At 37.1% G+C, this 15,949-nt stretch overlaps 1 protein-coding gene across 3 annotated transcripts in view; it reads left to right on the plus strand.

The window, feature by feature from the left end:
- PRKG1 (protein kinase cGMP-dependent 1) overlaps positions 1-15,949 on the plus strand; it is a 1,407,171-nt gene that overhangs the window by 174,042 nt on the left and 1,217,180 nt on the right. For 2 of the 3 annotated variants that reach the window (XM_005904632.2, XM_005904631.3), the window contains exon 2: positions 7,308-7,474. In XM_005904632.2, the coding sequence (XP_005904694.1) occupies positions 7,308-7,474 (167 nt within the window). Of the gene's footprint in view, positions 1-3,441; positions 3,463-7,307; positions 7,475-15,949 lie in introns of those variants that run through there. The other variant, XM_070363677.1, reaches the window with a different exon arrangement.

Here is a 15,949-nt window from a genome sequence, read left to right on the forward strand (position 1 = left end):
ATATCTGAGGTTATTGATATTTCTCCCGGCAATCTTGATTCCAGCTTGTACTTCTTCCAGCCCAGCATTTCTCATGATGTACTCTGCATATAAGTTAAATAAGCAGGGTGACAATATACAGCCTTGACGTACTCCTTTTCCTATTTGGAACCAGTCTGTTGCTCCATGTCCAGTTCTAACTGTTTCTTCCTGACCTGTATATAGGTTTCTCAAGAGGCAGGTCAGGTGGTCTGGTATTCCCATCTCTTTCAGAATTTTCCACAGTTTATTGTGATCCACACAGTCAAAGGCTTTGGCATAGTCAATAAAGTAGAAATAGATGTTTTCTGGAGCTCTCTTGCTTTTTCGATGATCCAGAGGATGTTGGCAATTTGATCTGTGGTTCCTCTGCCTTTTCTGAAACCAGTTTGAACATATGGAAATCCATGGTTCACGTATTGCTGAAGCCTAGCTTGGAGAATTTTGAGCATTACTTTACTAGCATGTGAGATGAGTGAAATTGTGCAGTAATTAGAGCATTCCTTGGCATTGCCTTTCTTAGGGATTGGAATGAAAACTGATCTTTTCCAGACCTGTGGCCACTGCTGAGTTTTCCAAATTTGCTGACATATTGAGTGCTGCACTTTCACAGCATCATCTTTTAGGACTTGAAATAGCTCAACTGGAATTCCATCGCCCCCACTACTAGAGTAGTGATTCTTCCTAAGGCCTGCTTGACTTTACATTTCAGGATGTCTGGCTCTAGGTGAGTGATCACATCATTGTGATTATCTGGGCCGTGAAGATCATTTTTGTACTGTTCTTCTGTATAAAGCTGATTATAGAATCTTTGTAAAATATTTTAAAATTGCTTTTGCTGATATTCATTCTTAGTAATAATTTTAACTATTTTTTAAGTGCCTAGAAGTCTTCATCAAATGAAGGCATCAGATATTGATTTGATTCTCACATTTCTGGCCATGTTTGGGGCATATTTACAGCTGCTTGGTTTGTGTTCAGTGGGACTGTGAAGGAAGAGTGCATATCTTTTAGACCTTTGGACATAGCTTGAAATTGAAATGAGATCTCATTCTCTTCTTATATGTAAAAGTTGCCTGAGAATTAGTGATTTGAAATATAGCTAAGTATAGGAGTTGTGTGACAATGGTTTCCAGGAGTTTCAGTCATAAGAGCTCCTTTTTATCAGGATAATGTATTATACTTTAAATATCTGTTAATTGATGAAACACATGACATAAAGCTTCTAGGAACTCAGTAGCAATTTAAACTAAACTTATCTCTGTTTTGCAAATAAATTCATCCACATAGAGAACAAACATACAGATAGCTAGGCGGGAAAGGGAGGGCAGGATGGATTGGGAGATTGGGATAACATATATATACTACTATGTGTAAAACAGATCACTAATGAAAACTGACTGTATTGCAGAGGGAACTCCACTGAATGCACTGTGGTGACCTAAATGGGAAGGAAACTAAAGGAGTGGGGATATGTGTATATGTGTGGCTGATTTACTTCGTTGTACAGCAGAAACTAACATGACATTGTAAAGCAGCTATATTCCAATAAAAAAGTAAATTTACATTATGTATTCCTTATGCCAGATATATTACCTGTAAGTCCTACCTCTTCTTATCATCAACGCTTCACTGTATCCCTAAGGCTTTAGAATGAAGTAAAACTCTGTATCACTGCCTTCAAGGCCCTGTGAGACCGGATTCCTGCCTGCCTTTGCAATCTTATTCTCCTTTTCCTTTTCTTCTAGCTCACTCTGTGCTTCAGCCTCATAGGTCTCCTTACTGAATATTGATTGGATAGATCAAGTTCCTTCCAGTCTTTGAACTTTCATATTTGTTTTTCCTTCTACCCAGGATGCTCTTCTCTGTGGATTCTATGATGCAGTCCTCAGCTTTGAGAAGCCTTCCTGACAACTTGTTCTGAAACAACCTTCCACACTATCTGACATAACACTAGTGCTCTATGGATATTGCAAGCCTCCTACATGATATCCACAATGTAGAATATCCTTTCCTGTTTAGAAAACTAATGAGGCTCTGTTTATCTGTAGTGAATAATGCTATCTCTCTTGTTAGAGAGGTAGGTTATATTTCCCTATGCATACCTCAGATTGCCCACTTTATCTAAAGTTGTGTAGAAAGACAATTAGCCTTTGTGTATATTTGGGAATTTTCTCTGCAGTAAATAAATGGGGAAGTGGGCTTTCTAATTCATTTTCTTAAACTTTGAAAATCTGGAAGACCTGTTGCTAATCCTGGCAAAGGTCATCTGGGGATATTATACCATCTAATGAAATCTTTAAGGAAGGAAAGGATCATCATGTTAGTTTTAGCATTTATAAATGAAGGCACACTAAATTCTTAGGGTGTTAGGAAAAGAATCTATATCTGATGTGTTGCAGCCAACAGACTGGCTCATATAAGAACTGCTTGTTAAATTTTCAGGAATTTTGCAAGCAGGCTGACTTTGCATTAGTAGCTTGAAATTGGCTATGGTGGGAGTATTTATACCATGGAAATTGGCAAACACTACAAACCAGGGCTTTTTTTTCTCCCTGGAGAGTGCATTTAACAGCACACTATTATATAAAGCCAATATTTCAGAGGCTGACAATTTGATGATGAGAAATCAATAGGGCCAGCTTGAAATAACCAAGTTACTTTTATGGTTGTTTGGATTGAAAAAGTCACAAATTTTGAGTGTGGAAGAAAGAGCTTTTTTTTAAAAAAAGAAATAGATTATTTGTACACAGAAGCAGACATGAAGGATTGAAAAAAAAATCAAGATCTTTGTATTTGCTTCTTTCGCCTTTCAGGTCAGGCTGCTGAATTCTTGCAAAATGTTAAGATATATTCTTGGGGTTAGGGCAGATAGTCACCTTCTGGAACTTGCGATAACAGCTTTCCTCAGCTCCCACACTGATAACACAGCTCAGCTGATCCCACATGCAACATCACATGTTAGTTACAATGAGTGTGTTAGACTGCTTCTTCAGGGAAAGAAAAAGATTCCAAGAAGAGTTAGGTGCAGGCTCGGATTGATTATGGCTTACAGTGTTGAAGCAAGTGGAGACTAATGAGAGTTGCCCTAAGGTTTCAAGCCTTCAGTGGGAAAGGACTTAAAGGAAAATTACCTGAAGAGGCAGGGCTTTGAGCATTGCTCACTGACAAGAACATCTTTGAGATACACCACTCTGCGAAGGCAGAGAGGGATTATTTGGGATATTTCAGAGGCAAATGTCATTGGGCAATACCTCTATGAAGGGATAAATGGATAAATGATAAGACACAGGTCCTATATTTCTCAGTTTATTTTAAAGTACTGCAAAGGCAAAGGCGAAAGCCTCTAGTTAGTTTCTTCAGGGAGATTGAATGTTCTCCACTTAAAATTAAGTTGGAAAAGCAAGCACATCCTGAAATTCCTTTCCTCCCCTCCAGTTTTTGGTAAGTACTTGGAAAATTCGAATAATTCTAAGGGATTCTGTAAGACTAAGTTGTGTCATCTTTCCTGATGTCTTTATGAAGCAGGTTAATTGTACTGTTTATGAGTAGAAAGAAAGTGGCTTTCTTTAGTCATCTTTGGATGTAACTAATTATTTTCTTGGAAGAAGGCTTTATTTTTAATCTTGAAACATTTCTAGGGCTTAGATTTTAATGGACCACTATTATTATTTCCCAAAGGATAAGATACCATCTGTAGTTAAACAAGTTGGGACTCTGGGATTGATAATATCTAGTCTTTAGTCTTTATTATATTAAAAAATATGAACCCACTGGTGACCTTACACTCTGACTCAAGGAAAATAAAGGAATTTTTAATAAAGAGAATATTATGCAGTTTGATTAAAATTAATTTCTTAAAGATCAAATAAGTCCTGTTATTTGGAGAAGCAATCCTAGAACAGTAGATCTCAGGAGTCACTATGCAGTTGCTGTGGGTTCTTGACCTTGAGGTCAGGAATGGTGAAGATAATTAAGAAGGGAGAGCTTATGAAAATCATAGATGGGGACAGAGTTTTGCATCTTATATTGAACATTCAGTGGAAACAACTCTCTGCCTCAGGAGAAATAAGATTTTAGGAAGACAAAATTAAAAAAAAAAAAAAAAACTTTGAAGGAAACATACAGTTAAATAGTTCTGGCAAATTAAAGTAAAATTCTCACAAACAGGACTTTTTAAATAGACTCTATTCTGAAGCTCTATTCTGGCCATTCATCACCATCTGTTCATGAAGTGAAAATCCTGCCATTAGTTTTTAGACACAGGCCATGTGAAAGAGAATCTATTGTAAAGAGTAATATCGATTATACCAATAACAGTTGACCAGTATTAAGTATCTCGGAGAAGGCAATGGCACCCCACTCCAGTACTCTTGCCTGGAAAATCCCAGGGACAGAGGAGCCTGGTAGGAGGCCATCTATGGGGTCGCACAGAGTCGGACATGACTGAAGCGACTTAGCAGCAGCAGCAATATTAAATATCTAAGTCATTATTGAAACAAGCAGTAGATTTTTATCTTTCGAAAAGCATGCCCGTTCTAGAAAATTTTAGAGAAAAAATGAAGGAAAAAATATAATTCTGTCACCAAAGGCAACCAATGCCAACATTTATTTCCTTTTGATACTGTTCTAAGTCATGACTGCACACTCTGTTACTACTTCCTGTTACTGCAACTGCAGTTACTACCACCACCTTTTCACCCAACATTTACTGAAAGTAACATTATCTTTTTACCAATCTTCACGTATCTTTTCAGTTTTATTGAGAAATAACTGACATACATCAGTATATATATTTAAAGTGTACAGCATGATGGTTTGATTTACATATAATGGGAAATGATTATCACAGTGTTTAGTTAACATTCATCATTTCATGTAGATAAAATAAAAAAAAAATTCCTTGTGGTGAGAACTCTTAGGATCTACTCTATTAATTTCCCTATGTACCATATGGTAATGGTAACTATAGTCATTATTTTGTATTAGTATTTATCTTATGGCTGGAAGCTTATGCATTTTGACCACCTTTCTCAAATTCTTCCTCCTCCTCCCTCCCGACACCACCTCTGGTAACCACAAATCTGAACCCTTTTTTTCGATGCGTTTTTTTTTTTTTTTAATTAGACTCCACATAAAGTGAAGTCATACAGTATTTGTCTTTCTCTGATATATTTCACTTAGAAAAATGCCTTCAAGATTCATCTGTGTTTTTAGGAATGTTAAGATTTTCTCATTTTTATGGCTGAATAATATGCCATTGTATATCTATATATCTATATCTAGATCCAGATAGACACACATCACAGCTTCTTTATCCATTCATCTATTGGGGATGCTTAGGTTGTTTTCATGTCTTGGCTACTGTGAATAATTTTACTATGAGCATGGTAATTCAGATTTTTTTCCAGTTATTGTTTTCACTTCCTTTGGATATATTCACAGAAGTAGAATGACTAGATCATATGGTAGTTCTAGTTTTTAATTTTTTGAGGAATCACCACACTGTTTTTCATGGTGGCAGTAACAATTTACATTTCCACCAACATTGTATAAAGGTTCCCAACCACCATTTATTATTTCTCTTTTTCCTGTGTGTGATGGCTATTCTAATAGGCGTGGAGTGATGTCTATTGTGGTTTTAATTTGCGTTTCCCTAATGACTAGAAATGTTGAGTGTCTTTTCATGCGCCTGTTGCTGGCTGGTAATTTTTAAAATACCACTTTACATTTTATAAAATGGAAATTCAGAAAAGTAAGACAACCTGCTAACTTTTAATACATGACAGGACTAGGATTGGGACCCAAATATATATAACTTGAAAGCCTATTTTTTTGCATTTCACACACACACACACTTTCATATTCTAAAGACTATTCTGTTTCCTCCTTTTTCACTTAAAAATAGTATAATAATTAATTCCCTGCCATTAACTCTTCACGAAGAGTTTAATTGCCTCAAAGCAGCCCCTTTTAAGTGTATTTTTCATGTTGATAGAGTTTACATTGTTTTCATTTTGATGTGCACCTTTTTATTCACTCAGAACCAAATCATTGCAAAAGATAATGCGTGAAGGCTGGATCAGCTAGACTGAGGTCTAGAGTGGAAGTCAGGCAGAACTGGGGAGTGCGGACGCTGTAGTCAGTGTTCACCACTGCAGGTTGCTTCTCTGAAAACCACTCGTTAAGCAAATGAAGACAAAGACCGGCTTGTAGCCAGCTGCTGTTCAGATTAAGATGTTTAATATAAAATTCCAGATGTGCTTCTTACCCTCCATGTTGTTAAGGTCTCTATGTGTGTCTCAACCAGCTTCTGACTTCTCTGACGGTACTCTGTGCTGCTCTTGACGCAGTATTTCTCCATTTCCCTTTACTTTGATTTTTATATCCCAGGAAGCTGTTTGGTATTTCTTTTCCCAGAGAATTAAATGATCACCCTCTTTCAAGTTCTGAAAAACTTTCCTGTGAACCACTGAATCCCAATTAGAGAATTTGTAAACATGTTTCCTAGAGACTACCTGTTTAATCCCATGCTTAAGCTATGTTGTGTAAAACAACTTGTTCAATAGAATTTTATCCGCCTGGTTACCTCCATGTAAGCTGCTTGAAGAGGTAAATATTCTCTAAAGAAGCATGAGATATGGATAAAGAACTTTCACATGTATATCAGCTGTTCTGAACAGCTAATTAAATATCAATTCTTTATCATCTTTTTCTTGAGCACTTGTACTATATATAACCGGTATTGTAGTAGACACTGGGCATAGAGTACAGAAAAGAAATACAAACTGTCCCTGCCCCCAGGGAGCATAATATCTGGTGGAAGAGGCACCTAAAAATAAGTAAACATATTGTGTTTACTATAATTGTATGCAGCACAGTACGTCCTGATATTCTTTTATCATTTATAAACATAGTAATAATAGTGTTTCTTCTATAAAATTTTGTTGTATTTTGTTCCCATTCATTCTTTAGCTGAGTTTCAAGCTTCAGTTTAAGATGTTTGTCCTTTGGTTTGCCAACAGTCTTTGGGTTTAAAAAAAATCCTGAAGCAAAAAGAAACTCTGTGATTTTGCTTATTTACTGGTCCCATATTCGTTTAATGATACTTTACTTAAAGGGAAATTTCTCAGTGTCTTTCCTGCTTCCATGGAATTACTCTTGGGCCAGTCAGGAAATTCTTGGATTCCTAACAAGAAAATGTATGCCTGACACTGGCTCTGCTCAACCTCACAGATCGTGGAAGTGCTTGTCAGTTGCACCAGTAAATCTTCCCTCTCTTATCGCAGGTCCAAGGATCTCATAAAGGAGGCCATCCTTGACAATGACTTTATGAAGAACTTGGAGCTGTCACAGATCCAAGAGATTGTGGATTGTATGTACCCAGTGGAGTACGGCAAAGACAGCTGCATCATCAAAGAAGGAGATGTGGGGTCACTGGTGTATGTCATGGAAGGTATGCTGTGTAACCGTGTTCCCCTGACATTCAAATATTCTCTTTCCATCTTATCAGCCTGCACACAGAGGGCAGTGCATTACATGAGACAATTCCATTTTTCTTTTTTGTTGTCGTTGAGAAACAGTTCGAAAAGAGGGAGAACACTGTTTAGACACAGAGGTTGATTAATCATGTGAAGTGTTTGTGTTTAGAATTATTAAAATGAAAATCTAGTCTTTTTTCAGACATGGGGAAAGGATAACATGAAAGAAAACGTTGCTATTTATTGCCCTGCTTAAGACCACACGCTGTCAGATCATTGAGCAAACTCAAAGCTTCAATGGAAGCTCAAGTCTATTGGAAGTATTTTTGGTCAGATAATCAAAGTATCTTGAACTCCGCTTTTACCTCCCAGTATATGACCGGCTTTCTGCTATGTTGCTTCTGTAAAAAGAGAATGTTTTCAGTGTCTCCTATGTGTCTGATAGAGGTGGATCATAAAGGTTGGATAGTGTATTAACTTCCTGATTATTAAGAGTGGTAGCTTGTTTCATAAATCTTGCACAAACTAAGATAGAAACTGCTTAAAAAAACTGAGGCATGCACTGTATAAATATGTTTTATGCTTCTGTATATTTTCACATTATAAATTTTTTAACTTGGCATTTATAATGGCATGTTTTCCTTTTGGGGGACGAAAAAGCCTGAAATCATGAATGAATCAGCTGAGAAGAAAGTGAGTTCAAAGATGTCTATAGTAGAAGACAGTTGGCTTAGAAAAGTCACAAATCGATTTATTTGGTGGCAGTTACTGTTTTACAAAGCATTCATGCTGGTGTCCTATAACTGCCAGTTTTACAGGTCATTCAGAAGAGAGGTGTATTTGGCCAAGTCAATTAACTTCTCTGTTTCACCCAGCTTATGAAAAAGGAGATACTCTCTCTTTCTGGCTGTGGTTTTCCACTGGTGATGAATCTGTCCCCCAGGAACATCTGGTGATGTTCAGAGACATCTGGTTGTCACACGTTGGGTAAGGGTGGGCATGAAGGAGGCTCCTGGTGTCTAGAGGCAAAGAACAGGGGTGTAATCAACAGGCAATGCGTGGCCCACAACCAAGCATGCCCTGTCCTTAGTGCCTGTGCTGAGAAATCTTGCTTTCTACCTTCTTTGCAGGACTGTTATGAAGTTAGTATGAGTAAGTTGTGTGGGTATATAATGTAAAGTGTAAAACATTGTAGAATAACAATCAATATTATTTCTATTAAATACTTGAGAGTGTGTAAAAAAGGTTCTTTCTACATTCGTCATTCACCTTTTAATCTTTCTTTGTGATTCTTTCTTGACATACTGAAATCAGGCATTTGATATTTATTAATTTCTATCACTTTTTTCTTTATGATTTTCAGCTTTGTGTCAGTGTTACAAAGTTTCTCCCCACGCCAAAAGGATGTAAATGTTCGGTTAGGCTTTCCTCTGACAAAAACAAAGTATGGTAAACAAAAACACAAACAATATGTACTTGGCAGAGAATTGCAGGGAAAGGAGGTGAACTTATAGGGAAAGGGTGGATGTGGGTAGTGAGCAGGAGCAATGAGAGAAGCGGAAGAAATATAGAGAGGCCAAGTGGAGACTATGAATACAGAGGCGAATGTTAACAACTATTAACATTTAGACACCAAGTGTAAAGCCTTTCTGAGATGATATTATATCAGTAGTTTCATATTATTTGATTACTTACGTATTTTATTGACCAGGCACACTTTTAAGAACACAGATATTGTATAAAGCAGAGTGTACTTTACTTCAGTCATTTTAAATACTCATTGATATTCCAACAAAGGTCCATCTAGTCAAAGCTGTGGTTTTTCCAGTAGTCATGTATGGATGTGAGAGTTGGAGTATAAAGAAAGCTGAGTATTGAAGTATTGATGATTTTGAACTGTGGTGTTCGATAAGACTCTTGAGAGTCCCTTGGACTGCAAGGAGATCCACCTAGTCAACCGATAAAGGAAATAAGCCCTGAATATTCATTGGAAGGACTGATACTGATGTTGAAACACCAATACTTTGGCCAGCTGATGCAAAGAACTGACTCACTGGAAAAGACCCTGATGCTGGGAAAGATTGCAGGCGGGAGGAGAAGGGGATGACAGAGGATGAAGTGGTTGGATGGCATCAGTGACATGATGGACATGAGTTTGAGTAGGCTTAGGGAGTTGGTGCGGAGAAGGTGATGGCACCTTACTCCAGTACTCTTGCCTGGAAAATTCCATGGACGGAGGAGCCTGGTAGGCTGCAGTCCATGGGGTCACGAAGAGTCGGACATGACTGAGCAACTTCCCTTTCACTTTTCACTTTCATGCATTGGAGAAGGAAATGGCAACCCACTCCAGTATTCTTGCCTGGAGAATCCCAGGGACAGGGGAGCCTGGTGGGCTGCTGTCTATGGGGTCACACAGAGTCAGACATGACGGAAGCCACTTAGCAACAGTAACAGGGAGTTGGTGATGGACAGGGAAGCCTGGCATGCTGCAGTCCATGGGGTTACAAAGAGTCGAACATGACTGAGCGACTGAACTGAACTGATTGAATTCCATTCTAGAAATGAGTAGTTTGAAAACCTATACGTTCATGTTCAGTTTTCCTCACACATTTTTTCTAAAAATTTGTTTAATTCATACTGTTTCTGTTTTCTAAGACTAACTTCAACTTTACTAACTATATTAGAAGGAGCTTAAAAATTGTACTTAATATTTGTTAGTTTTTAGAACTCAATGCCCAGCATATAGAGCATGCTTTTTCTAAACACTTTCTATGTATAAAATTTATTTAATTCTCAAAGTGATCCTGTGAGGTAAGGGCTAGTATTTATTATCCCCTTTTATAGATGTGAAGACTGAGGCCCACCTGGTTTGTAGTATAGTTAGGAGTGAACTCAAGTAATCTGGATTCAGAGCTCAAGCTCTTAATTATGGGACTCTGTATTGGTGATGGTTCTCCAGAGAAAAAGAGCCAATAGGATATATGTGTGGGTACTGAGAGAGAGGTTTATTTTAAGGAATTGACTTCCATGATTGTGGAGACTGGAAACCCATTGGATTGCTGGCAGAATTCACCCTTCCTCCAGGTAGATCAGTCTTTTTTCCTGATAAGACTTCAACTGATTGGATGAAGTCTTATCAACATTAAGAAGGCAGTCTGCTTTAACTCAAAGACTACTAATTTAAATGTTAATTCCAGCAAAGAAGTACCTTCGTAGAAGTGTCTGGTGTAATATTTGACCAAATATATCGCTATCATGGGCTTGCAAGTTGACCTATAAAATTAACCATCACAGGTCCATTCCTTGTCAACGTGGTGCCCATACATATCTCCTTAAACTACACCAAAATATCCAAGTAAAGACAATAATAAGGTTATACTTCTGCCTAACATGATAGAATAATCCTGTGTATAAAGAAAACAAACAAGCCATTTTCCCAGAAAAGGATGCAAAGTCCTTGGGTGGTGGTCATTTCTCCTCTCCTCAGTACCCCATATCTCAAATATTTTGATGCAACATTCAGTTCAGTTGCTCAATCGTGTCCACCTCTTTGCAACCCCATGGACTGTAGCATGCCAGGCTTCCTTGTCTATCACCAACTCCTGGAGCTTGCTCAAAGTCATGTCCATCAAGTCAGTGATGTCATCTAACCATCTTACCCTCTGGTGTCCCTTTCTCCTCCTGCCTTCAATCTTTCCCAGCATCAGGGTCTTTTCCAATGAGTCAGATCTTCACATCAGGATACAACATTAAGAAAACATGATAATGGGATCTGCGAGGAAGGGCAACAAAAATTTTATGCACAAATGCACTCCGTCAAATATACACATGTAAATAGAAACATTTATAACAAAGAAGAAATATCCATGCAGACTTCCCTAGGTAAATGTAAATACACTGGTTTTTCCGCATTTCACCAAGCTAATTTTAATATATTTTGTTTATCTTCTTTTTGCTGCTAGACTGACTACATAGCAAGTCATCTCAATTATGTTTTTAAAAACAGGGTTCTAAATAGTGTATCTAGTTAAAGTTACAGATTTTGCAATGATGGTGTTGGTTGCTTAAAGTTAAATTCACTAAATGACTGTGCTCTTATAACCTGATGTGAATCTGCCCCCAAGTTGTAATTATAATGAATTCCATGTAATTTTGGCTTATTTTATGCCAATATTCTCATGTGAAAATAATTTAAAATAACAAATCTTGTCATTTAAATTTTTATAAGTTTTAATTGAGGAAATGTCTCATTGCTTAATTAGTTTTTTATCAACACATTTAATCTTCTCAAAATTTAGATGGCACTCTTCTTGATATAGATGGATTCTTTTTCATTTGTGAGCATTATTAATATTTATAAACAGTATGCCATAGCAACAATGGATGAAGAGACTAGAGGATCTTTCACAAACTTGCTTATTATCAAAACATTCAGAAAAACACTCAAGGAGTTTACATGGAAAACCATTCCAATTATTCCTGCCTCTCTTCAGTTAAATGAAGTTTTCTTCGTAAAATGCTTGTTTAACATGTGCCTTCAGTGATTTTTGTTTTAGCCTAGGCAGTGTCCCAAATATTATTGCATACCTAAATGCCAAATTTTCTCATCATTTTAACAGAATAGTCATATGTTAAGACTTAACTAATTAGGATGACAGGGAAAAAATAATCTGGAAGTAGTGTAAATATATCATGTATTTTCAAGCAAAATGAGTTGTATAACTTTCAGATATTTATAGTTACTGGCTTGTGGACGTTTTAATTTCAAGTTTTGTTTAGAATTATTTTAGTATTAGTTACTTAAGGTAGCAGTGGGTCAAATTGCTAAGGCTTGATTTATGTTTTAATCAAATTTCAGATATATAAATGACTTACAAAATAATTGAATACAGCTTATTTTCTTAAACCAATAGATTTTGGTCTTAATTATGGAGTAATATTTGTTAATATCTTTATACTCTTGCCCTCTTTTTTTCCCATGAAGGTGAATTTCATCTTTGCTAAGTCACTTCAGTTGTCCGACTCTATGCAACCCCATAGATGGCAGCCCACCAGGCCCCACTGTCCCTGGGATTCTCCAGGCAAGAACACTGGAGTGGGTTGCCATTTCCTTCTCCAATGCATGAAAGTGAAAAGTGAAAGTGAAGTCACTCAGTCGTGTCCGACTCTTTTCGACCCCATGGACTGCAGCCTACCAGGCTCCTCTGTCCATGGGATTTTCCAGGCAAGAGTACTGGAGTGGGGTGCCATTGCTTTCTCCATCTGGCAGGTGGGTTCTTTACCACTAGCGCCACCCAGGAAGCCCAAAACTTCAACTACCATCATCCAAAAGAAATTCTGATTTAGCAATTGAGAATTGGTAATGTAAATCAAACACCTTCTTTGGGAATCTGATTTAATATTTTTGTATTGAAAAATGTGTAGTTTATATGCATTGAAGTGATATGCTTAGAGATATTACTTTTACAGATTTTCTGTGATCTTTCACTGTGGAAGTGCATAGATTACATGTTATTTTCTAAAAATGGCAAGTATCTGTTTAGTGGTCTTTGTTGGCTATTCTAAGTTAAACTTTTAAGTAAAACCATCAAGCTGTTTTAATTTTTATTTTGCAGAGTGCTTGTTAATGATAACAGCTTTTATTAAGTCCTTATATATGGTGTTGCCCTGATCCCTCTCCTCTTATTAGTTCCTTCTTTCTTTTTACAAGCATAGCTACAATTTAGCTTTATCTTGGTCCACCACTGAGCTTTTATTGTTTAGGGCTAGAGTCTGCCATGTATTGATACTCTCAAGGCTCTCTTTTTTCTGTCTACCATCAATAGTGTTGATTTTGTTTCTCTCACAGGTTTAAAAAAAATTTTTTTTTAAGAAGGAAAAATTTTTTCAACTCATCATGCAGGTGATTTTTAGTAGGATTTTTTATGCTAATGCTAAGTGATAGTGATTGTTGTTGTTTGGTCTGTAAGTTGTGTCTGACTCTTTGCAACCCCATTAACTACAGCACTCCAGGCTTCCCTGTCCTTCATTATCTCCCTGAGTTTGCTCAAATTCATGTCCATTGAGTCAGTGATGCCATCCAACCATCTCATCCTCTGTCACCTGCTTCTCCTCTTGCCGTCAGTCTTTACCAGCATCAGGGTCTTTTCCAGTGAGTCGGCTCTTCACATCAGGTGGCCAGAGTATTGGAGCTTCAGCTTCAGGACCAGTCCTTCCAACGAATATTCAGCATTGATTTCCTTTAGAATTGACTGGTTTGATCTTTTTACTGTCCAAGGGACTCACAAGAGTCTTCTCCAACACCACAGTTCAGAAACATCAGTTCTTTGGCACTCAGCCTTCTTTCTGGTCCACCTCTCACATGCATACATGACTACTGGAAAAACCACAGCTTCGAGTATATAGATCTTTGTTGGCAGAGTAATGCCTCTGCTTTTTAATACACTGTCTAGGTTTGACATAGCTTTTCTTCCAAGGAGCAAGCGTCTTTCAATTTTGTGGCTGCAGTCACATCCAATCTCTAGATTCTGTTGTTAATTGCACTGAGATTTCCCTTTGTCTTCTGAAGACTGGTCTTCTGCTCTGCTTTGCCGTGAATTGGTTGATACCAGGTCTGCCTGTTAAGCTGATGTCCAGCATTATTTGTTCTTCAGTGTGAACATGGATCATGCTAGCCACTCACTATCAACAGTAAACTTACTCAACTTCATACTACAAGTTCTCTCCTGCTCCCCTACTCCTTCCCCTGAAACATTTTTCTGTTTTTGTAATTAAATAACATATGAAAGCTGACATTGAAAGAGGGATTTTTATATAAAATTGAACATTAGTAAAGAGCCTCACCATGTCAGTTGGCATTCAAAACACTATCCAAGGGTACGAGGGAATTGAATGTATTTTCATATGAATTAGCACAGCAAATTTAACACAAGAAACAGACCGTTTTATTCTCCAAAGTCAGGTGGTGCCTTTTGGCCTTACGAGTGTTTCATGTTCATCTGAAAGCTATCTTTAGGGTAGTTAAAATATCAATGCATTTAAAGTTATTTTTGCAGTCCCTTTACTAGATCAAGCTTATCATGTTAATGCTAAAGAAGAAGCTTGTGTACTGTGTTAAAAACAAGACAATAGACCCCAGATTCAGCCACTTATGCAGAGTCCCATGTCACTAAATTGAGACTCTTATAGTTTTGACTCTTAATTAGCACCAGTTAGGTCATCTATTAGGTAGGATCCTGCTATCCCTAAAAGGAAAATGACCTCGTCATAACCAATCCACTTTTTCTCCTCTAACGTAGCTTCCTTGTTCCTGCTCCTTTATGCCTATAAAAATCTTTTATTTTGTACAGCTCCTTGAATTTCCTTTCTTAGCTGCTCAATTGCATACTGTCCAATTCATGAATTGTTAATTAAAACCAATAAGATCTTTAAAATTTACTCAGTTGAATTTTATTTCTTAACAACTACTTAAATAAAAACAAAAGAAAATAAAATCTATTTAGAAAAAATGTTATAAGCAAAGAGGATTTGAAATTTTAAAGTGTGAATATTGAAATACATTTCAGTTATGATCTATACATCAGTGTCTCTTTTGCTGTCTCGTACACAGGGTTATTGTTACCATCTTTCTAAATGAGTTATGAAGTTAGTGGCAAAAACAGGGATCTAAGATAGTTAGATGTCCCACAGGGTATCATGTTTATTTTGGGGTGCCAAGCTTCCAAAAAGACTTTAATACACTTGAGTGAGTTCAGGAAGCACGACATTTATTTTTAGCGAGTGACATGTCTTGTATGGATGGACGGTTTAGGAGGAAATGATAACTGTTTTTTAAAAGCTGAAAACAGTGTCACATGAAAAGGGAACTGGTCTTCATGAGTCTAGATGACCTGAGAAAATGCAAGTTATAGGGAAGTTTACACTGGGTCTTCTTGAGAGTCAATATTCTGCTAATTAATCTGTTCCAGAAGCAGTCTGACGTCATGGCAAGAACACCATCTCAGGAGGCATTCTAGCAGTGATTATAAGAAATCTGCTTGGAGAAATTTAGTGTGGGTAGAAGAGGAATTCCCTGTGGCTCAATTGAACACATCTCCTATCTTTTCCCCAAACTCCAAGCTTCTCAGTCTGTGGTTTTCTGAACCAATATCTTACAAGTTAACTTATGAGAACCCAACCTCCAAATCTGTCTCTTAGAAACTCACCCCTGTATACAATATGCATGTTTTCTTTGGGGTGTCTTTGTATCTTGTATTATATAAATCAGGTAACACTACACGTATTCTTATGCTACTTCATCTTTCTTCCAGTACTGTCTTCTGTTTTATTACCCAAGTTCTTTATCCTTTCTGCTACTGATTATATTTGGGTTGTTCCTAGTTATTTTGATCCTGATTATTTATGAAGCAGAGCATATTCATATGTTTATAAGCTGTTAGGTTCTATGAAGT

This window comes from Bos mutus, chromosome 26 (genome assembly GCF_027580195.1).
Source record: "Bos mutus isolate GX-2022 chromosome 26, NWIPB_WYAK_1.1, whole genome shotgun sequence".
Classification (NCBI taxonomy): Eukaryota; Metazoa; Chordata; class Mammalia; order Artiodactyla; family Bovidae; genus Bos; species Bos mutus.